This window comes from Centruroides vittatus, unplaced genomic scaffold, assembly GCF_030686945.1.
Source record: "Centruroides vittatus isolate TY-2023 unplaced genomic scaffold, ASM3068694v2 contig_3175, whole genome shotgun sequence".
In the NCBI taxonomy this organism is placed as follows: domain Eukaryota; kingdom Metazoa; phylum Arthropoda; class Arachnida; order Scorpiones; family Buthidae; genus Centruroides; species Centruroides vittatus.
In genome coordinates, this window is record NW_027122041.1 from 1,125,107 (window position 1) to 1,151,995 (window position 26,889).

The 26,889-nt window shown below is 28.2% G+C and overlaps 3 protein-coding genes across 3 annotated transcripts in view; 2 read left to right on the plus strand and 1 right to left on the minus strand.

The window, feature by feature from the left end:
• Positions 1 to 18,534, plus strand: part of Larp7 (La related protein 7) — a 28,790-nt gene extending 10,256 nt beyond the window's left edge. The window contains exons 4-11 of the mRNA XM_067268190.1: positions 32 to 277; positions 4,438 to 4,498; positions 6,760 to 6,908; positions 6,982 to 7,097; positions 8,766 to 9,021; positions 9,277 to 9,424; positions 14,697 to 14,785; positions 18,428 to 18,534. Of these exons, the coding sequence (XP_067124291.1) occupies positions 32 to 277; positions 4,438 to 4,498; positions 6,760 to 6,908; positions 6,982 to 7,097; positions 8,766 to 9,021; positions 9,277 to 9,424; positions 14,697 to 14,785; positions 18,428 to 18,484 (1,122 nt within the window). The 3' untranslated portion in view covers positions 18,485 to 18,534. The remainder of the gene's footprint in view (positions 1 to 31; positions 278 to 4,437; positions 4,499 to 6,759; positions 6,909 to 6,981; positions 7,098 to 8,765; positions 9,022 to 9,276; positions 9,425 to 14,696; positions 14,786 to 18,427) is intronic.
• On the minus strand, positions 18,472 to 26,260 carry Gar1 (Gar1 ribonucleoprotein). The gene is made up of 7 exons (XM_067268191.1): positions 26,156 to 26,260; positions 23,600 to 23,643; positions 21,838 to 22,035; positions 20,577 to 20,725; positions 20,290 to 20,349; positions 18,766 to 18,856; positions 18,472 to 18,689 (listed from the first exon to the last, which is right to left on the minus strand). The coding sequence occupies exons 3-7, from the start codon at positions 22,031 to 22,033 to the stop codon at positions 18,517 to 18,519; spliced, it is 669 nt and encodes a 222-aa protein (XP_067124292.1). The 5' UTR covers positions 22,034 to 22,035; positions 23,600 to 23,643; positions 26,156 to 26,260; the 3' UTR covers positions 18,472 to 18,516.
• LOC136973443 (putative nuclease HARBI1) lies at positions 22,977 to 23,638 on the plus strand (the record flags this gene model as incomplete). Its single annotated transcript, XM_067268165.1, has 2 exons — positions 22,977 to 23,363; positions 23,419 to 23,638. Coding segments are annotated over exons 1-2 (607 nt in total), but the record flags the coding sequence as incomplete, so codon positions are not given.
• Positions 26,261 to 26,889: the final 629 nt, after the last annotated feature.

Sequence of the window (26,889 nt, forward strand, 5' to 3'; positions counted from 1 at the left end):
TAATTTATATAATTTTTTAATTCTGTTCCAGCTCAATGAGGATAAAACAAAATTAAAAAGAATATTGCCAGTTACTAAACGAGAAAATATTGATGACTGTATGATTTATGTTGAAAGACTTCCATCTGGTGTAGACCATGACTGGTTAAAGTCTGTTTTCAGTAATTTTGGTACTGTTCTATATGTCAGTTTGCCTCGATTTAAGCCTACAGGGAAACCTAAAGGATTTTCTTTTATTGAATTTGAAACACCAGAATCAGTAAAAAGGGCATGTCAGGTAAAATTATTAAAATTCTTTTAATAAAAATTAAATAAAAAATTTTATGATTAAATATATTAAATTCTATGAATATGTATTTAATTAATACATATATCTATTTTATTTGGAAGATAAATTTCAAGTTTCTAAAAGTTTTCTACAATTAATTACATGTACATTTTTTTAGATTTATTTCAGGTATTTGAATTGTGTGTATGTTAATAATTAAAATTTCGTATAATCAATTCCATAATGTTTTCCTTTCCTTGAAATTATTACATATAATGGGGATTTGTGCATTATTTATATATCAATATATTTATTTTTATATGTAGATTTGTAGATTCAAATTAGTGATTTTATTACCCATTTTAAAAAATTTTTAATATCCATAAAAAACATAATTCTCAGCTGTAAATATGCCATAAATGTAGTCATTATTAGTTTATAATTTTTATGTTTTTGAATTATTTTCAATTTATTGTTATGTTGTTATTTATTTTAACACTTATGTTTTTTATTCTTTTGCTATACAGGTACTCCTCACTTTACGACCGAGTTCTGTTCCAGCGACTACATCGTTAAGTGAATTGGTTGATAAGCGAGGAGCTTGCGCTGGGAATATAGGATCGTTGTAAAATTATGCAAATTATGCAACAAACTTCAAATTTATTCATAAAAAGACTATTATAGTATGCTATTAGCCTATTATAGTACTATAAGACTATTAAAGTACGCTTAGTGCCACTGACCGACACTCAAGCCGAGAAAGGGGATTCCCCGAATTGCAGGTCGAAACTCGACTGGTCGTAAGTGCGAGTGGTCGTTACGCAGATAGGTCGTAAAGTGAGGAGTACCTGTATTTGTAATTGAATTGGCAAATAATTTGCCAATTAAATTATCCTATGATATCATCATTTCTACATGATTTTTATACTTTGTTTAAATTTTCTTTTTTATATTCATTATTCCATTATTATTATTATTGTTAAATTAAGATGATAAATGTGATACTATTTTAAAGTGTTATTTTTATTTTATTATTTGAACTGGTATTTTGCTTTTATATTTACAGCAAAATTCAAAAGAATAAAACAAAATATATTGATAAAGCTTTTGGTTACAATACTTATAATATATCTAATTTAATACAATATATATTATTAAAAATAAATTTAGCTACTAGAATATACTGAAAACATAAATTGCTTGGTATGAATAGAATAAAAGTTTTATTCTTACTCAGCATTTATAGTCAACTTGCATTAATATAAATTTCTAGGGAACAGTAGTTAATATGAATTTTTGATAAAGCGAACTAAAAATTTTCAGGATCAAGGTCAAACTTGTATAATTTAGGGAGTTAAAGTTTAATATGTAATCAAAATCTCTAAGTTTATTTAGTAAATTAATTCAAATTATTATAAAGTTTGGTAAAATTAAATTTATTTACAACGAACAATTATTTATTGTGGCATCAACACAATGGCAGGCTGAAATTTTTAATTTATTTAATTTAAAATACATGCTCTCCACTTCAAATTAGTAGTGTCTTGCCTCTGTACATCATACTTTTCCTGTTAGCAACAGAGTCATGCTAGTCATTATCTAACTCCTTTCAGGGAGAAATTTTTGAATTGAAATAATGTGATTTTTGGTTTTCGTTGGAATTTTGTTTATAGTTAATTGGGGCCTCTTGTCCCTAAGCTTTTTATTCTGCTCATGGTTTTCATGTACCTAACTCTGTTTTCAAGATTAAGGAAGGATGGGTGAATGACAGTGGGAATTTATAGGTCTACAATTTTTCAAATTGCACCCCAAAAACAAATTAATCTTCTAAATGATTTAAATAAAACAAAATGAGGAGGAGACAGTATTTGTTGTTTAGTGTGGAGCAGTATACCAGAGTGGTTAAAACAAAACAAAGCTAAAGAAATCCATGATTTTTTTTTTTTTTTGTTGAAGATTAGTTTGAAAAAGTAGAAAATATTTTTTGGTACCAAAAGAGTAAAAAAGGAGCCAAATTTGGCACAAAGTAGCCACCTGGCATCACTGTTTGGATTCCCTGATATGCAAACTGTACTGTACAGTACATGTTTGTATAGGATTGCATCCATTTAAAGGGATGGACATCCTTAAAGTTTAACCCCTATTTTCTGAGTACAGTAGAATGGTCCTCTAAAATCAGATGTTTGAATTGCTCTACAGTCAGAGGTTGAATCTATCTTTGCTTAGTAAGAGAAGAAAATCTATTCTAGTCAAAGTGGAACATTTATTTTTTTATTGTCGCTTTGAAAAGTGTAGAAAGCAGCTATTATTGGAAATGATTATTTCTTGGGGTTGTAAAGGTAATCTACAGTTTGGTTTAATGAATTCTGGTAAAATTTTTAATTGCTTTATTGCATGAAAATTAATATGACAATGGAATTTTGCCAGAGCAACAGCAAAATTTGCATTGACACCAGAATTCACTTCATAGGTATTCATTTTAAGGCAAGTTAACTGTATATATAATTGGATCTGTCCAAAGTCCCCTTTTTTAAATTCACAAAATGGTCAGTCCCAGTTTGGAGTTTGTACATATTAATGATGCTAAAATAAAATCTTTGTAAAGTCAGTCATTTGCTAGTTCCATCTTATCCTTTACAGTGTCACACCTGGTGTTGCAGCAATATTATGTGCATTTTTAAGAATAAGTATTATCTTGGTGTAACTATAAATCCATTTTTATCCACTTTGATTATAAAATGGTCTTTATAACTAATACTTTATTAGTTAACTATACTTCTTATATGGGAAAGAAAGATGAAAAGCATATACTTTTATCATGACCAAAAATATTATCTCATCTGAACTGCATCATAAAGAACAGACAGCCTGGACAACAAATTGATTTAAATTCTTCTTTTCCATCTATTGTTCTACAACATACTAATTGCTTAATGGTTTTAGAAACAAATTTTTAACAGCAGTTACTGACTTTATGATTATTAAGAAATGGAAAAACTTGCCAATAAAAGCTAAACAATCATATTTTTTCATGGATTGTTTCATATTTTTAAGTAATGTTATTAAACAAAAATTAATTTTGTGGAAAATCATCATATTATCTTAAGTGATAATTGTGAGGAAATAAAAATAAAAAAGCTCTGAAATTAAATAAAACGGCTTACAGATCAAGATTAACTGATAAACATCTATCTGCCATAATGAAGATTGTTCTCAGTTTTTGATTCCAGATATTGGAAAACTAAGGGAGGAAGATAGCACTGGCAAGTTTCAGTGAAAACAATTAATTTTAGTTTTATAAATATGTACATTAAATAAAATAAATGTTTAAATAAAAGCGATACTATAGCAATTATGTATTGTTGAGTTGAATTCACTGAAATACATAATGTGTTTTAATTGCCCTATCTATATTCCTGCATTCTCACTTCAAATTATAATTTTAAGAAAATTTGTAAATGTGATGTGGCCCACATGAATTTTACCAGTCACATTAATCGCCCATTGTTTAAATGAGTTTGACACACCTGCTCTAAAGGAAACATCTATAACAAATTTTTTGAGGTAAACAGCTTCTGTGTCATTTATTTTTTTTTTATTACATCTAGTTTTGTATAATTTAATGCTTAAATTTTATTTTAATTATTATTAAATTGTATTTACATTTAAAAACAAAATCCAGTTCTCTCTACAAATATCACTTTTTTTAAATTCATATCTCCAAATTTTCAAAGTTGTGACAATTGACACTTACATAAAAAACACTTTATGTACTTATTCCAGCAATAGTTAATAGAAAATATAAATGTTTTTGGCCACATTGAGAAGCCTTCTTCAGGTAAACAAACCATTCCACAGATAGAATATTCAAAAACAGTAAAACATTCCAAACAGAATATGGTGAAATTTGAACCATTATTAACTTTATAGATGACACACAAAATCAAAGTGTGTAATAACATTTAAAAATAAAAACAAAATTACTGAAAATGATGCAGGAACTGAAGTTAAACAAATGTCTAGTAGGCTTATCTTTACTTTTATTTTAGACAGATCTGACTATTCATGAATATATTTTTTTGTATAAGTATTATATTTTAATTTTATATATATATTATATATATATTTTAATAATTAAATTTTATATGAATAATTTTAATACATTTTAGTATTTCATGAATCACAATGATGAAATGGAAAGACAAGAAATTATGTATGAAGACCTAACAAGTAAGTATCTATTTTATTTAAATATTATTTTAATCCATTGTTTTCTGCTTTGTTTGAGAAACTACAAAAATTTATTTTAATTTCAAAAGTATTTTCAAGGCTTTCTTAACAAAACAGAAACAATGGACAATTCTTTACCTCTTCAATTTTGACAATGAAGAGGTAAATTTTATAGTAAAAATATATTGAAATAATTTTTAATTTAAAGTACAGAATAATTTAAAGCTATATTAATTTAATATATCATTAATATCTGTTTACTTATTTATTTATTATTAATCTATCATGAATTATTGCTTTTATTAACAAGCATATTTAAGTAAAACTTGTATAAGTGAATTTCTGAAAAAAAAAAATTTTTGCAGTGATTCTTGTAAAATATTTTTTACACTGCAGATACACAATAAAAACACTAAAAAGTTGTAACCAGCTAATTATACATTGTTTTCATTTTACAATGTCAATAAATATAGTATAATTTGCTTATTGTAATTACTTGGGATTTACTTATACTGATAACAATAACAAGTGATAACATTAGCAAGATAAGTAAATGAGACTACAATTAGTAGAAATTCTGGTTTAATTGACATTAAAAAGACATGTTAAAACAATTAAAAATTTTATATTGTAGTATATTACATTGAATATTTATTAATATATAATTTGTCTAGTATTGTTTGTCTATTTAGTTTTCGTGACAGCTAAAGACTAGCAGGCAAATAATACTAGACATGGTGACAAGGTATAATTAAAGTAAGAAATGACAGCAATTTAAAATACTGTATTTTAAGCAATTAATGATTAAAATGATTAATGCTTAAAGCACTAGTTAAAATTGATAAAATTTGCATGTTATTAACCACATATTGAGGCTTTTAGCATGGAAAGATAGCTTTATTTATTTATCTGCAGATGATGATAACAATAAGTAAATTTTTTATAGTGTATTTTAACTTGTTTTGAAACTGTTAATTTGGATAACATAAAATCAATGATGATAATATCCATGATTACTGTTGAGTCTACTATAATGTTATTCTTGAAGAAAAATTATTTTTCATTTTCAACATCTACATTTCAATTGATTATCAAACAGTTTTTTTATCTTCACTCCAGCAAAATTATTTAATGCAACATACACAGTCTATATTATTACTATGATATTTTGTATTGTTATTGTTAGAAATTATATTTGTTTTTTTCATACAAAATTTTCAATGACTATATATTTTTTATATTTACTATTAAAGAAATTTTGCAGTGAAATTATTGTGTGTGACAAGCATGATTATAGCATCCCAGATCAGGATGTCTAATACCGTCTGTGAATTTCAGTTCACAGGAATCTTTCAAGCACACATGTGAGCAGTTGCATTTGGGGAACTAGGGTGGTAAGCTAACAGAGGAGGAAGTTGAGAGACAAGAACCCAGAAGTGATTCACTCTGATATTAAATTAACAATAAAACAACAAAGCTTTATTTTAAACATAAGAGATTTTTAATATATAGTACAAAATATGGCAGAGAACTACATTTGTATTGTTTATACTGTACATATTATGGCATAAGAATATGATTATATAACCTACTATTGCTATACATAACAACATAAGCTAGCCAAATAATCAAGAGAGGGCTAAGAACTCTGATCATGTTTCTGTTTAATGTATTTGCACCTACTTCCGAGTGAGAGAGAGTTTATGTAAGGATTGTGTGAGGACAGTTATTTCTAAATAACATTTCTTGGGAGTTCCCTCTTAGATGAGGCATTCCTTAGTCAGTGGGAGTGGTTCTAAATAAATCCATGAAATTCCATATAACCGTTAGTCACTGAGTCCATTGTCGGGGCAAGATGATAGTTCCAACTCTATCAGGTGGTGGTATCTTCCTTGGTTGGTCTTAAAGATGCACCCAGAAAATGACCTAAACAGTGGACAAACTTCCAGACCTTCTGTCACCTTCTTTTTTTATTTCATCCTTTTTTTCCTATGTCTCTGGACATACCCAAATTTGGTAAAATGAGATAGAGAGTGAGATTATTATCCAATCGCAGATTTTTCTTGTTGAACTTGTAGGTGAATTGAACTCAATAGATTATGTCATTTCAAAAGGAAGCATTATCAAGAGATAAAATTTTATGAAGTTCCCTGTTAACTTTCAAGATTTTTAGCTTTCTATAACAAATTAAATTTAATTCATATATTAAATTTTATAAATAATAACCTGGGTAATTTCTATAACTAGCAATTTCTGTGTAGGCATGGATACAGTAATTCAATCCAGTGAAATAGAAAATGAAAAAGATATGAAAGAAAATGTATTAAAAAGAAAACAAAATGAAGAAAATGAAATGGAAGTACAAGCGAAACGACAAAAAGTAGAAGAATGTGAAGATGTTTCAAATAAAGTAAATTTATTTCATTATTACAAAAAGAATTTCATATATAAAATTCTTATTACAATTTTTTAATCACTAATAGGAGTTATTGAAGTCTGAAAAACATAAAAAGAAGAAACATAGGAAAAGAGATAAACATAAGAAGAAGGCAAAGCAGGAAATTGAAATTGATGATTTAGCTTTAAGAGTTATGTCAAAGTAAAGTATTAAATATTGTAATTTTTATATGTACACTATAGATATAATTTAATGCTACTCAATACAATACAAAGTCACTTATGAAACAGTCAAAGGTTCACTCCTAGTTCTACATTTCTCAAATTTGATTTAAAAAAATCTTTATTTCTAGGATTCAAAAAATTTCTACAGTATCTTTCTTAGACACTACTACAAAATCTATAAAAATACAATATAATGTATATGAAATTTTTGGACATTATTGTCCATGTTATCAAATGTTACATTGAATCTTCAGAGTACAGTAGACCCCCCCCCATAACACGGTAGATACATTCCGTGTTATATGAAGTCCGTGTCGTACGAGTCACTTAAATACATGAGCCAATCACAGCCCGGCACGTGTGCATTTTAGGGCTATGGCTGTTTGAAAGATTTTCTTCCATAAAATTAATCAATTCTAGACTAATTTGACTCAACATTTCCAAATCACGTATAATTTTTTGGGAATAATCTATATAAACTATGCTATAAACAAAAAATTGTAGGATTACTTACGAGTGTGCATCGTTCAATGATGCCATTGCTTAAGCTTGTTTTCATCATGGAGCGGCTCATCAAATGGAGGGCGCATGTTTCCTGATAAGTTATTTTTCTGTGAAAAATTCATTGAACTTTGGAGACATCATTAATACAAATATAATTTTTATGGCTGTTAAATAATAAATGGTTTTTAGTAGGTCCACTGTTTGTTTAAACTCAACGGTTCATGCAATGTCCACTATTGGTCCAGATTTGACCAATCCTGTGACACGAGTCGGCGATGACATTTTACTGTGCTATACAAGTTTCTTTTAGCGTGTTATACGAACACAATCACAATTTTTTTTACCGTGTTATACGAACCCGTGTTATAGGGGGTCTACTGTATATCTTAATTTATATAAGAAATTAAATCTAATATTCTACTTTATATTTAAGAGATGATAACAAGAAGTTAAATTGAGTATTCTGTATTATATTTTATTTCCAATAAGTGTTTGCTGTAAATAAAAGATGTTCCAAATTTTATCTGAAATTATAAATTTATTGTTTGTAAATTTAGATGAAAATGCCAAAAATTAAAAATAGCCTATTTACATTAACTTTTATTTTTATTTTTTAAAATGTTTTTTACAAGAACTAAGCTTTTAGGAAAGTAATAGTCAATTGCTTTAGTGAAGTAAAAACAGATTCAAAGTGCCTTCAAACATTTTTATTTATCTTCAATTCATTCAAAATCATAAAAACATTTATTAGAATCTTCTTAAATTTAAAAGAATCAGTCAGTATTCATGAATCTTAACTTCCTGTATTGTTTGGTCAGTGATGCCATTTGGCTAGAATAAATGAGTATCAAACTGGATTATGGTTCAAAATATATCAATACACTTTAATTTTCTAGCAACAAATTTAAAATTTGTATAATCTAGATTAACTAGATTATACAAATTTTAAAAACCACTACTAATGAATAATGATTGCATCAAATTATAACACTCAAATGTTATGATGAGTTGAAGTTTAAAATAAATATACTGTATTATATAACAATTTATTCTATTTATGCACTGTTATTACCATATATATTATAATCTATATCTAATGGATTATATACCAGGCAATTCTGAGTAAAACTTTTTATTTTAGGAGAGAATGGAAAAGTTGGAAAAATAAATATTTATCTTTACAAAAAAAAGCAATGGCAGAAGTAAAACAGAAATTATTCTTGAATAATAATTCTAAGGTAAATAACAATAATAAAACTGAACAGATAAATGAAGAAATCGACAAAATTAATAAAGTGGAAGAAGATATAAAATGTAAAAATACTTTGAATTATCAGCCAGGAGTTATTATAAAAGTAAACTGTGAAAATCCAATTACCGAAGTTTCAAAATTCAAAGTAAGTTTGTTTTTAAATTATTAAGAATTTTTGACTTTAAACAGTCAACATCTGATATTAATTTAATTAACAAAAGTAAATTAATATCTATCAAAAGTAACTGAATACAAATTTTAAGGTAATAATTAAATTGGCCAAATTTAACAATTATTAATTTAAAAATGTAGAGTCAGATTAACTTTATTACTTAGTAATTATATTTAAATATTTAAAATGATTAATTAATTATCATAAGAATTTTTTAAAATTTAATAGGCAAAGATAAATCAATTGGGAAATGTTGCCTATGTTGATGTAAATAAAGATACTACAATGGCTTACATACGTTGTCAATCAGCGGAAGACGCCACAAAAATTTTACAAAACAGTCAGGAAGATATTGGACAAATGGATTTATTAACAGGTATAATAATGATATGTGGATATCAGTAAATTAATTATTGCAAATTCTAAAATTTACTGTAAAATTATTTCAAATTATAGACAATATCACTGTTATAAAAAAAAAACAAAATTAGAGTTAATTAATTTCTAATTCTTTTTCCTTTCACACTACTCAAAATACTATTTTATTAGCAGTTACAATTTATTTGTAATAGCAATTTTACAATTTTATCTCAGAATAAGTAGCAATTCTCTTAGGAACACAAAGTTACCATTTAAGTAAGAAAACTGGCTAAATAAATTAGCTAAAGGCTGGTTTATAGTTCAGTAGTAGTGTTGAATTTTAAGGTTGCTAGCTGCCACTGGGGTTGACAAGCATATCTGGTTTATAGTTAAATTCTGGCCAATGGCTAACTTGGCACAGCATAGCATTGGCATCAAATGTCAATATTAAATATTGTTCAGTTTTGGAGTTGTGTTGCTAGACCAGAAGTGTGCACCTATAGTTTGATATCTAGTAGAGCAGAGGACAGCAAACATAGTGGAATTTTGTGAACTTTGTTATTGTAGCAAAATTCTGCCATTAGACTACAAATTGACCTTTAGTCTACAGACATATCATGCAGACATGAGAAAACAAATTTTCTGGTACAGAATTTTAACATGCAAGCAAATGTGATGACATCAGATTATGGTATTTTTTGTTTTCTCATTTATTATTCTCACTAATGTTGTCATGCATTAGCATGAATTTGTTTGAGTGTAGAAACTGGGTTGAAGATAACTCTTAAAAGGTAGAACAGTTCAACAAACACATACAGACACTTTTACTTACTACTTCCAGTGCCAATGTTTAATAAATGGTAGATAAGTGGAAGGAAACAAACATTTTTGGCCAATTTAATGGTCCTCTTCAGCAGTGGCGTGCCGTGACATTTGATGATAGGGAAGCTGTGTTTCTGTGAGAAGCCGACTTCCAGGGGTAATCAGTTAATTGCGCGTCAGTAATGGTCTAGGGTCCATTCGTACATGGGTGGTGGCTGTACAGACAAAGACGACAAGTAGCTGACAAAAACTGTTTATTTTAACATAAAATAAACATATACTATGTACAAAATAGTTTGCTTTAGGACAATCAGCCATACGGACATTCTGGGCGTCGATGTGGTTCTTCGATGGTCGATCGAAGGTGGCCCTGGGACAGTGGCTTTGACAAGTCTGTAAGGCACGGAGAGACTTCGTCCATTGGCGTCGGGACACGGTCTAAGTCCGAAGTGGCACGGGTTACAGGTTAGCACAATAGACGAGAAATTGTTTTTTTTTTTTCAGCGTTGACACACGGCGTTTTGGTTATTCAGAACGTTAACCAAGTGCAAATGTCTTCGATTGTCGGGGATTATATCAATCTCCGTTCTTTCTTTCATCCATTTTGATTGGTCGTTCTCCGTCAATCACGCTTTCCGAGTGGTTGGTCCCTCATTACTAAACGTAACGAGACTCTTACCTGGAGAGTGAGAAAAGTCAAAATCGAAGATGAATTCGATCTTCCACCGATCATAGAACGACTTCCTTCCGCGATTTATGGTTTCTGCCTGGCAGTTTGATATAAACAATGGGTGTCCGACTACAAACGACTTTTACCTATGTTTTTTTAAACTAATACATTTTTCTCTAAATTAACTGTTTTTTCGTGTCTTTCGTGACGGTTCGGACCTGTCTGGAACCTCACATTTCCATAAAAGTTTTAAACAAATACTGGAAATGACAAAAATAAACAATTTATGTATTTTAGTTCTAAAATACAAATAATACATACATAATACAAATTGATATAATACGAACAATGATAGAAAAACTTTTTTTAAAATTTTTTATAAACTAATTCTATTCGGCGATTTTTTCCGCAAAGTCGTTAATTACTTTATCATAAAAGTCTCCGGTCGTCGACTCCGTCAACGTATTTAAAAGCTCTTTTTCTATCGAAAGCAACGCTAGCGACCACAATTTTTCCTCCGACCGCGTGTTCCTGGCCAATGTATGAATTCGCTCCGTGGTCAAAAAACTGCGCTCAACAGACGCACTGGTAGATGGTACCGTAAAAATTAACGATATTAAATCATATAATTCTTTTAGTATGTCTTTGTTCGGATCAACATTAATTATAATATTTTATGTCTAAGAGTTATTTGTCAATATAGTCCGGACACGAATATAAATATTGCGATTCGCTACGTAATTTAGATAAATCAAAAAATTTCCCATAAAATTTACTTAATTTAAAGAATTAAAACAAGCTTGGAAAAATTGTTAATAATTTTAATATTATGAAAAACATCTAAAAGTGATAAAAATTCTAAAGATTTTATGTCTGAAAATCTGTCAATATAATTATAATTTTCTTTTAATTATACTGTAATTAAATATAACTTTGCAAAAAAAGTACAGTACATAAAAATAACATTGAATACTCTTTACTTTTTAAATCTTAAACAATTCACTTAGTCAGATAACTCCCTGCCAGTAGCTAAGGGATAGAATTGTTGGAAGCGTTACACGTATGTAGCTTCCACCACCTAAACCGGCTGAGGTTGGTGCTCTGTAAAGCGCATGCGCCAATGCCCTCTGGCTGCTTTACACCATTCAGTTATTCTCGCGGTGAAAGCTGTCTCGGAAGCGCTTCCATTCCGCCACTGACATTTGAATATACAATAGCAATCTTATCGTTTTTTTCACATATAGTATAGAATTTTTTAATAAGTTACATAATGCAGTTATAATAAAATAATTATTTTAATTAATTCAAAGTATTGTATATTTAATACATAATTAATTCAAAGTATTATAATTCTAAATTTTCATATTTTAACGTTCAAAGTACGTTAAAATATGAAAATTTATATTTTTAGAAAATACAAGGGAAGATCATTGGAAGGTGGATGCGGCGCTTCCACCGCTTCCAATGACAGCATGCCACTGCTCTTCAGGTTACAAAAACTTTTTCATACCCTTTAAATGAGCTTATACATTTGATAAAAGAATTTTTTTAAATGAACATTTTACAAAAAATTTGAACAAACATAAATATATGAAATATGGGGCATTCTACATTCCAATGATGTTAAATAAAGTAGGTTTAAAAACTTTTAAATTTTAATCTATTTAATAGCATTGAAATGTAGAATACTCCATATTTCAAATATTTATGTTCATTCAAATTTTTTGTAAAAAGTGTTTAAAAAATTCTTTTATTTAATGTACAAAAACTTTTTCACATCTATTAAATGAATTTGTGCAGCTCATTTAATAGGTGTGAAAAAGATTCTGTAACTTGAGGACAGCCACTAAAACAGCCAAAAATTCCATCCATTTATCTAACATTTATTAAACATTGGTGCTGGAAGTAGTGAGTAAAAGTGTCTGTGTGTGTGTTTGTGAGACTAGATTACTATTAACATTTACTATCTCTATTTTAACGATTTTTTAAATAACTATGCCATAATTTAGGAAAAGCCATAAATGAATGAATTAACTTTTGTCTAAGAAAGTTCACTCATTTTTCTTTTCACCCATATGTTGTAAAGATGTCATGTTTGAATCATACACATACTGTAAACAAGGTGAAGAGCTAATGTGCAAACACAGTATATAGCAAGAACTTCAAATTATGACAAAAATCAAACAGTGCAGATGTTTGTAAGAGAAAGATTTTCTCTCCAATGAGTGAGAGAGAAAATCTATTTTATTTGTCACTCCTTCATTGTTTTGCTTTTGCAAGAATGTTATATTGCTATAAACTTCTTGCTTAACCATTATTCTTGCATTAGCATTGCATTGAACAAAGTTTAAAGCAGAAAAAAAAAATGGAGATTACTTACTTTAAAAAAAGTCCTAGAATGAAATAGATTCACAAGCACTTTTACCATTTGCATAGTTTTAAAACATCAGCATGGCTTTCCTTTCTCCATTGTACAAAAGTCTGACTGACAAAGTATCTATTTGGTGACAATGTATTATTAATAGTGTATAAATCAGTTTAGCCACTTGACCTTCTAAATCATTAATTAGAATATTTTATGGAAAAGGAGAAAAATATTACTTTTCTTTGAATGATGATGAATGATCAATAGTTTTATTAGTGTATGTAATAAATTTATTTTTAACAATAAATTTTTCTTAAGATTAACAAAATAACAGCTTTCCCTATTTACACCTATTTTACAACTTTGTACAATGCAAATGCACATAATCTTGTGTATTTTTAATTTAGATCTGTTTGATTTATGATAGCATTTCAAAGTACAAACATGAGTTTTTAATTAAGGAGATACATTCTGAGTAGTACATTGTTAATCAGACATTGTAGAGTGTACTTTACATAAACTTAACATTATTGTATAATCTACTATTAATATAGACTATATGTAAAACAATAATAAGTATTTATGTATCTAAAAATAGAAAAGGTACAGTTAAATATGGTATTTCATATTTTGATATTTAAAATTTTGTAAATTATATTCATTTTGTATTTATAATAAATTAGTATTTATTATTCAGAATCTTTCTGAAAATACTTCATTCCATGAAATATTTTTGGACACACTTTATGTATTTTCACACAATGCTACTGCCATCACATGCTGTTATGGCAGCTATGAATTTTTCAGCTCCATTATAATCTTATGGGACCTTCTTCATATATGCAGTCTGTTGTTATACAGTGTGTACCTGTACTTACAAAATTGCTTACTTTTTAATAGAAAAACAGTTTGCATTTTATTATCTTTTAACAATTTTAACTAATTAAATATAGAATTGGAAATGGATAATGTAAAGCATGACGTCTCCAGAATTTTCTTTAATTAGAATTACTTTTATTATATAATTAAAATTTTTATGTTATATTACCAAATTTAAGAAAGTAGGACTCAGGACGACCCCAAAAACATTCATGCAGTGTATATATTACTGACACTGGACACTAGATTTATAGTGCAATTTAAATTTAAGAGAGCTTTATTTCTACTTGAAACATGAGTTATTTGTGAATTTTTAATTTTACAAGCAGTGACATATGCTTAATAGTACATCCCTTATAAATAACATTAAAATTTGACAAATATCCATCCCAAAGACAGAATTCTTATGACAATTGTTGAGACATTGGTCCTGGCAAACAAAATCAATGGCATTTGCTTTTAAGTACTGTACTTGTTCTCAGAATTTTTTAATAAAATATTGAGAAGTGTTAAAAACTTTCAAATAAAATAAAAACTATCTATTTCTTTTAGGAATTGAAGAACAATCTTATTGGGAAAAAATAAAAAATGATAAAGAAAAATCATATCGGTCAAGAAAGAAAACAAGAGGCCGAACTAAGGTAAATAAATTTAATAACTGGTTGTATTTAAAATTTTTTAATTTAATTAAATTGTTAATTCCTATAATAAAATTAAGTTTTATGTTGTATATAAATATGTTAATTGTTTCAAACAGAGGAACAAGTGAACATTTTAATTGTGTGTAAGAATACTTTTTAACATTAAATGTAATTAATAATTATAAATCGATATTTAAATGTATCATCAGAATCAGATACATAAGACTGTATATTTGATTCTGTATGTAACTTGTCTCTAATTTTGTTAAAACATAAAATCAAACTTTAATTCCTTGTTAATCATATATTTAAAAGCTGGAAATAACATTTTCAGCTTTTAAATATGTGATTAAAAATTTGTTTAGTTGAATTTTTCTATCATTGCAGACATTAAAAAAGAATATATTCAAATATTCTTTTACTGTTATTTAACAAACATTTAAATGAATAATGATTAATTTTAATATTTCTTTATATCATTGTATTCATAATGTTAGAAACATTAGAAGTCTATGGTAGTTAAGTTTTGAAATTACACTTGATTAGTGTATAGCTATGGAATTGCAAGCTATTCATAATTGTAAATGATTTGGTGCTGATTAAGGGTGTTGCTTCTGCTAGGTTCTTTTATCTAATTAGGTTGAGATTTTGAATAATTTAATTTTGTAAATTGTACTAGTAATCAGTTCATTATTGTAAATACTGAATTTGAACTATTTGAGTTTTATACTGTGTTGTTGTTGAAATTATAAGTTTTGTTTTGTAGTCAGAAAGTCCATTTATAATTTGATAAATTTTTTAAATATTAATATATGATATATTTTAAATATTAATATATTAATATTTTTATGAATTTTGGTCCAATGGTTGTTTGGCATTTTAGACCTTGTACTTTCAAGCTAGCCACTGCAATTCTAGTGCAGAAAGGTTCAGAAATTTTTTCTTCGATATTTCTGTATTGAAGAAAAAATTTAAAATGGCTGTTGTGAACAGCAAAGTATTTGACTGGTAAATACATGCTTCCAAAGATATAACTTTTTAACATCAGCTACAATTTTGCTTAATTTCTGATTGAATAATTTGCTTTATATAAAGCTGAAAGATTTAGAAGTAAAGCTGCAGTGAAACTGTTTCTTCGAAAGGTGGACTTGCTTAAAGCAACCTCCAGCAGCTTTACTGGGCAACATATTGTCATATAACAGACAAGCTTAATTTCTTCAAAATTTTCATTTGTCAAACTTGTACAAATATTGAAATAATTTTTTTTTAAAATCTAATTCCATCTTTCCACTCAAAACAAAATGATCAAAATATGTTAACTATTTCTACTGTCATTAATTTGTCTTTCTCTCCACTTGTCATTGTGATGATTGGATTTTAAATTTCCTTAATTAACAAAATCCTGTATACAATTTATTTTTGTAGCAGGTTAATGATAAAGGAAGCACATTTTGTTGCTATTAATTGCATCCATAATTAATTGAAATTTTCTGATACTAAAAGATATTTTTGCTCCTTCAGCTATTTTGTAAAACATTGAGGACTAGCAAGAATGTTACTAATGGAAACATCTAAAATGTTAGTACTGACTGAAGGATATTATCAAATAGCATGTCATTTTCAGTTTTATTCCACCTGGATTAATATGAAAACTTATACAATTGCTTTATTTGTAGCATTTTTAAAATCAAAACATATTAATCCATCAACATAAAAAGGCAATATTGTGCAAAATCAATAATTAGCCCATTTTTGAAACTTTTTACAAAACCAATTGATTTCTGTTTCTCTTAATGGTTTGGTTACTTTGTTGTCATTTAAGGTAACAAAATTGGAGGACATGAAAATTTTATGACAAAAGTTTCAATTTAAAAAAGACATCTAGTTGAGAGCAACAAATACATCTTACACTTGTGTAGCATGATTTTGGTTTATGAGTACTCAATATAAATAAAAATTGTTTTTATCAAATTCTTATGTTTTCCTGACTTGAGATGAAATTATCAATACAATAAACACTGACCAATATTCTAATCACAAGTATGAAGAGATTGAAATTCTGCATTTGTGCATTTGAGATGGATCTTAGGTTCTAGGGATCTATTCTGAGCTCTTCCGATAACTCAATGAAAGCAATACATGAGACATTTGATAAGTCTCTTTAGTGAAAGGCAGTTAATGAACTTTAGACAAATTGCTATTCTTTGTTCCACATTAAGTAGATTTTGCTATGGGTAATCAGTTGAGATGCACTGGGTTCCATGCTATCAATAGCTGTTACACTTTAACCACAGTTTAGTTAACTTTGTCTTTTTGTCAGGTGACTGCAATCCAGTTTTCCATGTTTTTAGTATTGTGTACCAGCATCAGCCAAATTTTTTTGTGTTAAAGTCATCAAAGAAGGGACAACACAGCCAGCGAACTACAAATCATCAGTTCAAGATATTAGTTAAAACATTTTGGCTATAGCTTTTCTCCTAAATCACTGCATAAATGTAATAGTAATGGCTTCAGAAGACAATAAAATTCTTTAAAGCATGTATCATTCAGTCAAAAAGCATTATTTCGAAGACAAAACTGAGATTTGCAACATCAAATGCTAATTTTCTCACGCCAATTGTTTGTGAAGTAATAGCATCCTTAAACTTAAAGTCGCAGTGTTCTTTTTTACTTTTATGTTCCTAATGGCAACTCAAGAATAATTGATAAGAAAAGCTATCACACATGGCTAGAGGAACCAAAAACGAAATGTACGCACACAATAGCACTTTCACAGCTGATTAAATGCCAATCATGTGGTTCCGATAGAAACTAGTTTTATCATATTCATTAGCTTAATGAAGCAACTCAGAATAAGTCTTCTGTTCTGTATTTTCTGTTTTATTCATAATGTATATTCAATTATTAGGGAAGTGCCATTTAGTCTAAGGTTATGAAGATTGAAGAAATTAGTTTTTCTTCAATCTGCATAATGTCCTTTTTACTATCAATCATATTTTCATGATGTTACACTCCTAGTTATGTTGATTAAAATTAGCTAAAAGACAGAAACAAATTTACCATTTCTGTTTGTCTTAAATTTCAATTGTTTGAGTGAAATTACTAAATATGAAGTTCAACATTTTACTTAAAAATTTGGTAATTAAATTCCAGACTATATGAACTTACAGGAAATTTAAGATTATTAAGATGTTTTGCATTCTCAGTGTAAAAGATTCAGGAAACTACCCATTAGTATTTACCATACCATACCACACCACACATCAGAAATTTCATAGTTTTTAAATGCAGTATGTCAATTTGATTTACAAGATGTAGTCTGTGTGAGAAATAAATCAAAGAATGTTTTATGGTAATCTCGTGTCCTTCCAAAACTGGAGATTTTATTTCTAAATTCTTTAAGCCAAGTGGAAGAATGTGAATATGCTTCTAGAAAAGAACTATTGATTGCTCCATTATGTTTTATATAAATGTAATTGCTAAATCAACTTTGTTTACAATTTGTATATAATAATATACATATTTGTTGTATTTGTCTATGATAAATAGAAAATAGTTTGTATTGTAAGTTGTTGTATCATTCTTTAAAATTTCATAAGCAATATGTAAATGAAATTAAAAAATGTATTTTGTAAATTTCAGATAATTACAAAAGTAGAGAAGACCATAAAAAACACACACATCCGTTTTGATGACTGACTGTAAATTTTATGTTTCACAAATAAAATATTTTATATAAAAATATACAAGTCTTTATTTTCTAAACCACCACGACCTCCAAATCCTCCTCTTCCCCTAAAACCACCTCTGCCACCACCCCCACCTCTACCGCCCCCGCCTCTGCCACCTCCAAATCTGCCTCCTCTTCCACCACCCCGACCTCTTCCACCATTGCCTCCTCTACCTGAAATAAAATTAATCAGATTAAGAAAGAATCTAACAAAAGATAACAATTATGTATCATAGTCTTTATGACATACCTCCTCCTCTTTTACCAGGTCTATTTGAGGCACCAGGTGGACGAGGAAGAAATCTTTGCAAAGGTAATAACTTGGCTGGATCAATATATATCTATATTTAGAAATTTGATGTTTAGATCATATGAAATTATAAATAAATCAATATCTGGAATATCATATAAAAACTGTAAATTTCTTCATCTTAAAAAATTTCCACAGAAGACCTCATTTCCTGCCATCTAGTCACCTTACTGAGGACTAATAAAATTGATTATGAGCATGAATAAAGGTCCTCTTAGTACTCATTTTAGGTTTATAACAGAATTGAAACAGATACTATCAGTTCAAAGATATTTGGTATAATAAATTTACAGAATATTTTCAGATTAAGTTACAAACATCTTGCACACATTCAGTTTTGTATAGAGTCGCATCACATATACTATTTTTATGCTATCAAGTTAATTTCAAGTAAAATTATATTATCAAAATAAATTATCATCTTCCAGAATAAAAATCATGCAAATACAATATATATGCATGTCAATTTATATGGTAGATTAGTTCCACATGAAACTATAAATTTTTGGAATTTGTAGCCTTTTTTGTAGCCTGAAGATGACACTTTAATGGGTTGAAAACATTTATTCAGAGTATAATTCTTTCAGTTTTGTCTGTAAGCCTATCAATGATGGTTTTCTTGATTTAATAGAAGAAAATGTATCCAAATCAAACATTTTTTCAATGAAGCAAGATAAAACTAACCAAATTTCCAACTGTAATTGCAAATTTATGATGTACAAGTACTAAGACACAGAAATTGTTTTAATTTTAATAACTGAAAATTATAACATCAGATATTGGGTAAAATTGTAGCTCTAAATGAGTCAATTGGGACCTTATCAGAGCTGTAGACCATGCCCATAGGAGTAAAAAAAGTCAAAGGAACTGATGATATGTGACCCTTTGCAAGATATAGCCCTCAAAATCAGCCTATGAACATGCAACAGGCTTAATGTGGTGAGAAACATGACCCCAATCACTCCCCAGAAGTAGTGCAATGGCATTTCTAGGGTTTTATGAGCTTTAGTTATCTCTAGTAAACTGGAAAACAGTTGATTTTTAGCAGTGTTTTGAGAAATAGTTCTGGGTTTTTTCACATTAAATTTTACCCCATGTTTGAGGATCTTCAAAATTCCAGATTAAGTCCTCCAAAATTAGCCTATCTCAAAGAATTGCACATAGATCATCAGTTCCTTTGACTCTTTTTTACTCCTATGGACATGGTCTGCAGCCCAACCACCTCATTCAGAATTGCAATTTTACCAGATATTGGTTATTTTATTAGTAATTGTAACTAAAAAAAAAATCCTGCAATATAATCATCATTATTTTTCTAATATCCTTTTTATTACGGCTCCAGATAAATGTAATCTGTAATAATCTATATTAAATTTAATCCAATTTCTTTGCTATTTTCTAAAGGCACACTGAACAATGTTAATTGTAATTATAAATTTGCAGTAGTTATAATTTAATACTTACTTTTGTATTCTTTGCAAATGATCCTGCCTTTACATCGTCTGATAACTTCACTGATATATTCTTTTTAATTAATTATGGAATTTAACAAATTTTGTTTTGAAACTATTAATATGGAATATGTAATATAACAGTTTTCATATATCAAAAATTGTAATATTGTATATCAAATTGTAATTTTAAATTACAAGTTCCGAGTTTTAATAATCTTTTAAAATTATATAAATATTTTAGTTCAAGTAGTATAGTCTAATTTACAACTGAATTTATCATCAAAGAAAAAAGGATACGTAATCTCTGATGGGTCCAAATATTTCGTCGACTTTTCCAATTTGTTGTTTGTTCTCAAGATAAATAGGTGCATTGAAGAAGGGAACGTCATCTATGATCACTTTACAGACTAAATCTTCTTGACAGGGATGAGTAAAATAACCAAGTTCTGGAAAAAATAAATTGTTAAATTAATCCAACTGGTAAAGAAAATGAACTGATCCAAGAATTTAAAACAGAATTTTTGTAAAATAAAGTAAAAATTCTTAGATATTCAAGAGTTAAATTTCAGTACAGAGTTACATCAGTTTATTTCTGAAAAAAACAAAAAATAGTTTAGGTATAAATTTGTTCATGACAAAATTTAATCTAATTAACAGTCATAAAAATGTGTACAAAATTTAGTAGTTATCTTAAGATGCTGTTTATAACAGTTATTATTGATAGTATAAACAGACCAACCTGTGATGGTGGTTGGAGTGATTATTTGTAAACAAATTCACATAATAGCAAAGGATATATTATTTTAATGAGATATACTAAAGAGTCTTATCATAAAACATAAATCTGAGAAATACAGTATGTAACTAATACTCAGTCATGTGCCAAAGTTTCTATGCCACATTAGCTTGGTGCTGTATACTTTGAGAGTTCTGTTTTTATATAAAACAAATGTTTACACAAATAATAATAAAGAGAATTAGCTGTTTAAAATGTGTCTAGTATACTTTGTTACAGTTTCATAATGTATTGATTGTAACAAACATATTGTATCTTGCAATCACAAACAATATCCAAGCATTTTGTCATAAGGGCCATATTGGAAACAGGTTTTTACATACAATTACTATAGTTTTGTACATTATCTAATAAGAATTATACACACAAAGAATATCTATTCTGGTGATTTTCTAATAAATTAGGATAAATAAATCAATCATTACATAAGTTATTACAAACTTTAGAAATGTTTTAAATTTTAGATAGTGGGGCATATACTTCTCCTGCTTTCCTTGATTCTGCCTAATGTACTTAACATCAAAAATATAAAAGTAATCAGTAATTTGAAGGTGGGCTTGGTTGCTTCAAATTATTCAAGAAACTAAATGTAACGTAACTCTAAAGCAGACTTTTATTATTATTTTGTTGTTAGTTATTTTGATTTGGAAGAAGTAGATGCAGTCTTTTAATAAATTTAAGTTGTTGCACAGATTTTGTTTGACTGCAATACTATGATCAATAATAATACTAGATTTATAAATATCAAATCAATAATGTTACCTTTCACTTCTTCTGGTGGTCCTGAATCATAACCTCCCCATCCTCCACCTCCTCTGCCGCCTCTTCCTCGACCGCGACCACCAAAGCCACCACCACCACCTCTTCTTCCTCCTCCAAATCCACCACCGCCACCACCTCTTCCTCCTCCACCGCCACCGCCAAACCTTCCAAATCCTCTACCACCACCTCTATTCATTTCTAAAAAATTTGAAAGCAACAAATTTATTGTTAACACAAAATCAATAAAATAATACATCAAGCAATAAATAAGTATGGCTATGTTTCTTTATGCAGTGAGAGTGTAGCAAAAATGACGTCATGAGTAGCTATCGCTACACATCGCTGCAGCATAGTTTAGAAACACTTTTTGCTTGAGCAAAACATGGACGCCGTAATATATTTTCTGATTTTGATTACAGCAGAAAGTAGTGTTTTAGCTAAAGAATTACAACATAACAAAAAAAGAAAGTATGAAGAATTGAGCCTTGCTCTTTCCAAAAAAATGAACAGAACAAAGAGAGAGAAAATAGATAATTATGTAGAAGACACAGTATTTTTATATTCTTTGGATGACTTTCAAGAAATTCTACAGAAGTAAGTTTTATTTTAAATACTTTTTCTAATAGGAAACAAAATGCTATAATTTATAAAATAGCCTATTTAGTTTTACATGTGTTATTCTGTAAGATTTTCTGAAAATTAAATTTTTTAAATGAATCAAATTTTGATTTTTGTTAATCGAATTATAATTACATTTAAGTTTCGGAAATTAGTTAATAATATATTTTTTCTTGTCAGTATAGTACAATGATACTGTACTTTGTTTAGTTAACATTCATAAATTAAGTTAGTCTACTGTATGCACTATAATATTAATTACATGTTTCTGCCTGTTATTTTTTCTTGTTCATTAAATAAAACTTATCGTTTATGTGTTTATTTTTATAGGAAGTTATAAAGTTGATAAATACAACAAGGAGTGAAAAAAAGATGGGCCGACCTTGTACTTCCACAAAAACAAAGACGTTTTGTTAAGTATATGGATACTTGCTAATCAAGAGTCTTTCAGAGGCATTTCTGATAGATTTGGTTTAAATAAAGGTCATGCTTACAGGAGTTTTATGAATTTCTGCAATAAAATGTGTTCCATGTTGAGTAATTTTATTAAGTGGCCATCAAACAATTTGGACGACAACGTACACAAGTTTGAGCAATTATGGAAGATTCCATTGCCAGGTGTAATTGGATGTATTGATGGAACACATATATTTATAAAGACACCTAAAAAAGATAGCCAAAGTTATTTTAACAGAAAAGGAAGACATTCCATTTTGTTACAAATAATTTGTGATGCAGAAATGCAGATAATTGATGCTTTTGTTGGATGGTCTGGAAGTTCCAATGACTCTAGGGTGTGGAAACAAAGTCCAATATACACTTTATTAATGCAGGAACCAACAAAATATTTAGGAAACAATTATTATTTATTAGGTGATTCTGCATATCCTTTAGATACTTTTTTATTGGTACCATTTAAGGATTATGGTAGTCTCACTATAAAACAAAAACTTATAATAAAAGACAAGTTCTGTCAGGGTAGTTGTGGAACAAACTATAGGACTTTTGAAAGGACATTTCCACAGACTTAAATATTTAGACGTGGAAAATATCGCAGCCATGTCTAAAGTGGTTATGACTGCATGCATTTTGCATAATTTATGCATTAAGAAAAGAGAAAAGGATATTCCAGAAGACATCTTACTTGATAGCTGTAATGATGATGATGATGATGGTGATGCAGGTTTCCTGAAAACACACAAAATCATGCAGCTGCCATAGAAAAATGAAACAGAATAGCAGATTTCTTGATGGAAAAGTAAAATATATTTTAAGTGCATCATTTTGTATGAAACTATACATATAAAATAAAATTTAGATTTAAATTAGTTATACAATCTTGTATTTTTTTTGTACAAGTACATTTTATTTTAACACATTACATTTGTAATATTGTTATATACAGGATGCACCTGGAAAGTGAGGGATTTTCATTAGTGTTTGGAAAATCCTCAAAAAGTCAGGAAATTTGCTATCTTGTTGATGTTTTTTGTTATTAATTAATTATCATTATAGTTTGGAAAATTCAAATTAAATCATACATATAAGTAATTAAACCTATCATACAATTTGCCAAACAACACTAAACTGATAAGTTAACAAATATTTTAGATTAAAATTAAAAGAATGCTTTAAGTACATGTTTTCATCATCATAGGATAGCATATACAATTATAAACTTGATGCAATATGCTGATTAATAGAAATATTGAAATTATTTTCCCACCATGGCCATTTCATCTAACTTCCAAAACACTCCTTTATACTATTTAGCAATATCAATTGTCATTTGTAAATTTTAACAGCTCTATAAATTATGCAGTATCATGAATTCTACAGAAAAGTCTGTAATACTCTTAATAGTCAATATTCATTAAATTTTTAAAAAATGTTTTAACTATGAATCTCTCTCAATTACCATTTACACATAGTTTAGGGCAGATGTTAATGAACTGATTAAGAAAAAATGATTATAAAGTACAAAAAAGTTAAATACAGTAGAGCATCGATTATCCGACCCCCGATTAACCGACTGCGTTCTAGTCGGCAAATTCAAATGTCCGCTAGTGATGTGGCGCTACAATATTTGGTTGTCTTGGCTACTTTAATATTATTTCTGTTAAATTTTTGCATGTTTTAGCTGGCAGTACTGGCTAGACCATGAAAGGGAGGCTAGTATTTAAACCAGGCCTAATACACTATACTAATAATGTATTTTTTCATACTTTTCGGTTATCCGACTTTTCAGTTATTCGACCAACCCCAGTCCCCAATTAAGTCGGATAATCGATGCTCTACTGTAATTTTAATTTAAATGGTATGTTAATAATTTTGATTGTATAACACTTTGATTTTTTCCAGTTCATTAATATTTTTTTTATAAAGTTCAGGAAATTTATTAAGAGATAAATTTAATAAATATTTACTTTTGTACATGGATTATACAGGATTTGTTAATGAATAATAAATAATGGCTTTTTATTTTTTTCAAAGCCACATAGATTTATGGTTGTGGATTAATAACAGATGGACAAAAACTGTCCATCAGTTGCGAATAAATGGTGCAAAGCGAGCCTTTTGCATGATGATACTCAGCCACACATTGCTTCTGCAGTGAAGCAAATTTTGTTGGAGCTCAAATGGGAAGCTCTTCCACACCTCACATATTCTCTAGACTTGGTTCCATTGGACTACCACCTTTTCTGTTCAATGCATCATGCACTCAAAGATAAGCAATCTGCCAATTTCTATGAAGAGCAAAAATTCATTGACAAATGGATTGCTTCAAAAGATGAATCATTTTATTGTTGTGGTATTCATCTCTTATCAGAAAAATGGAAAAAGTTTGTAGAAAAAAGAAAATATTTTGATTAATGTAAGTTGTTTCTTTTTTTGGAATAAACACATTCTTTAGCTAAAAAAAAAAACCCCTCAAAATTAATTCATACCTAAGTATATTTAAAATTATGACAAGACAGTGTTCAAGCAAGTTATCTGAAAACTGTTGAAAAGATTAACAGATTTTTTGATAGATTATATACATTTTTTCATGTTTCACAAACCTGGAACCTAAGTCCAAAATGTACTATTGAGTTATGATTTTTTTGTGATATTCTGAGATATTTTATTTTTATGTACTGTACTATACATACATATATCTTATATATGTACAGTATAGTACAGTACATACATATATGTATTTATAAACTAAATAAATAAAAAAAATTTTTGATATAAATTTTATTCTCATTTGCAAATCCCATTTTATGGGGATGCTGAAATATAATTTTCAACAAAGGCACCTCTTACATTAAACTATATTCATTAGAATGCTTAATTAATAACTACAGTCTACTAAATATTTATACTGCACTTATAGTTTTGTATTATGCTAGTTAACCTAGTTAAACTAAATACTGTTTATTTGAACGTATTTCATCATTTTTAACCTGATAAAATAAGTTTCTGTTCTTTTGTTATTAGCAGTAGATACATATGAAACTAAAAATATATTTATTTGTCTATATGTTTTCAGTTTAATATATCAGTTACAGTTATAGTTATGCCTGTTTTGAGAAAATGCCAAATAAAGTCTTATTTTTACAAATGAAAGCTGGCAAAGTTTCTGATAGAGTTTATGATTAACTATAGTAAGGTTAATCTGCTGATTATCTTATATGACATCTTAAGATATACTTACGATAGACCGTGACTTATACAAATATATATCTTCAAATTTTTATCTTTTGATTGTATATATTAAAATATAAACCGAATAAATAAACATACAAACACACGTGTTCAGATTTCGTTCGTGAGAAACTTGAGTAAATGTTGCCAGTTTTTCATAATAAATATATTATCGTAAAAAAATTTAAATATACAGAACATTTAATAATTTTCTTACAAATTTTTAATAGATAACTATTGAAATAATTTTAAGGAATATTTTTGATTTGTAAAACAATTTTAAAGTAATTCCCGATGATCAATTGTCACTTCTATCATTTATCATTTAACAATTTTTATTCACTTTCACTATAATTACTTTAATTCGAATAATTAAAGTACTGTACTTACAGATTGATATTAGACTCGAGTATATGATTCAATCTAAATTAAACAATTCGAATAATAATAATATAGTTATACCATACCAGCATAATATTTTTGTAAACCTTTCCTCTCTGAGTTCGCCAAGAGAGCCTTTTTCAGGCCCATTTCGGATTTGGCTAGTCCTACAACGAAACGACCACTTCGTGAGGAACGGTGTCCGACATATCCGGGACTTACAACTTATGAAAAATTTCTGACGTTGCAAGCCAGGATTCGATCCTGGATTCCCCAGAGATGTACGCTGGCGCCTTAACCGTCTGGGTCATCCGGCTATTCAAGCAACCATATCCTGGATTAAAATAATAATAATAATAATAA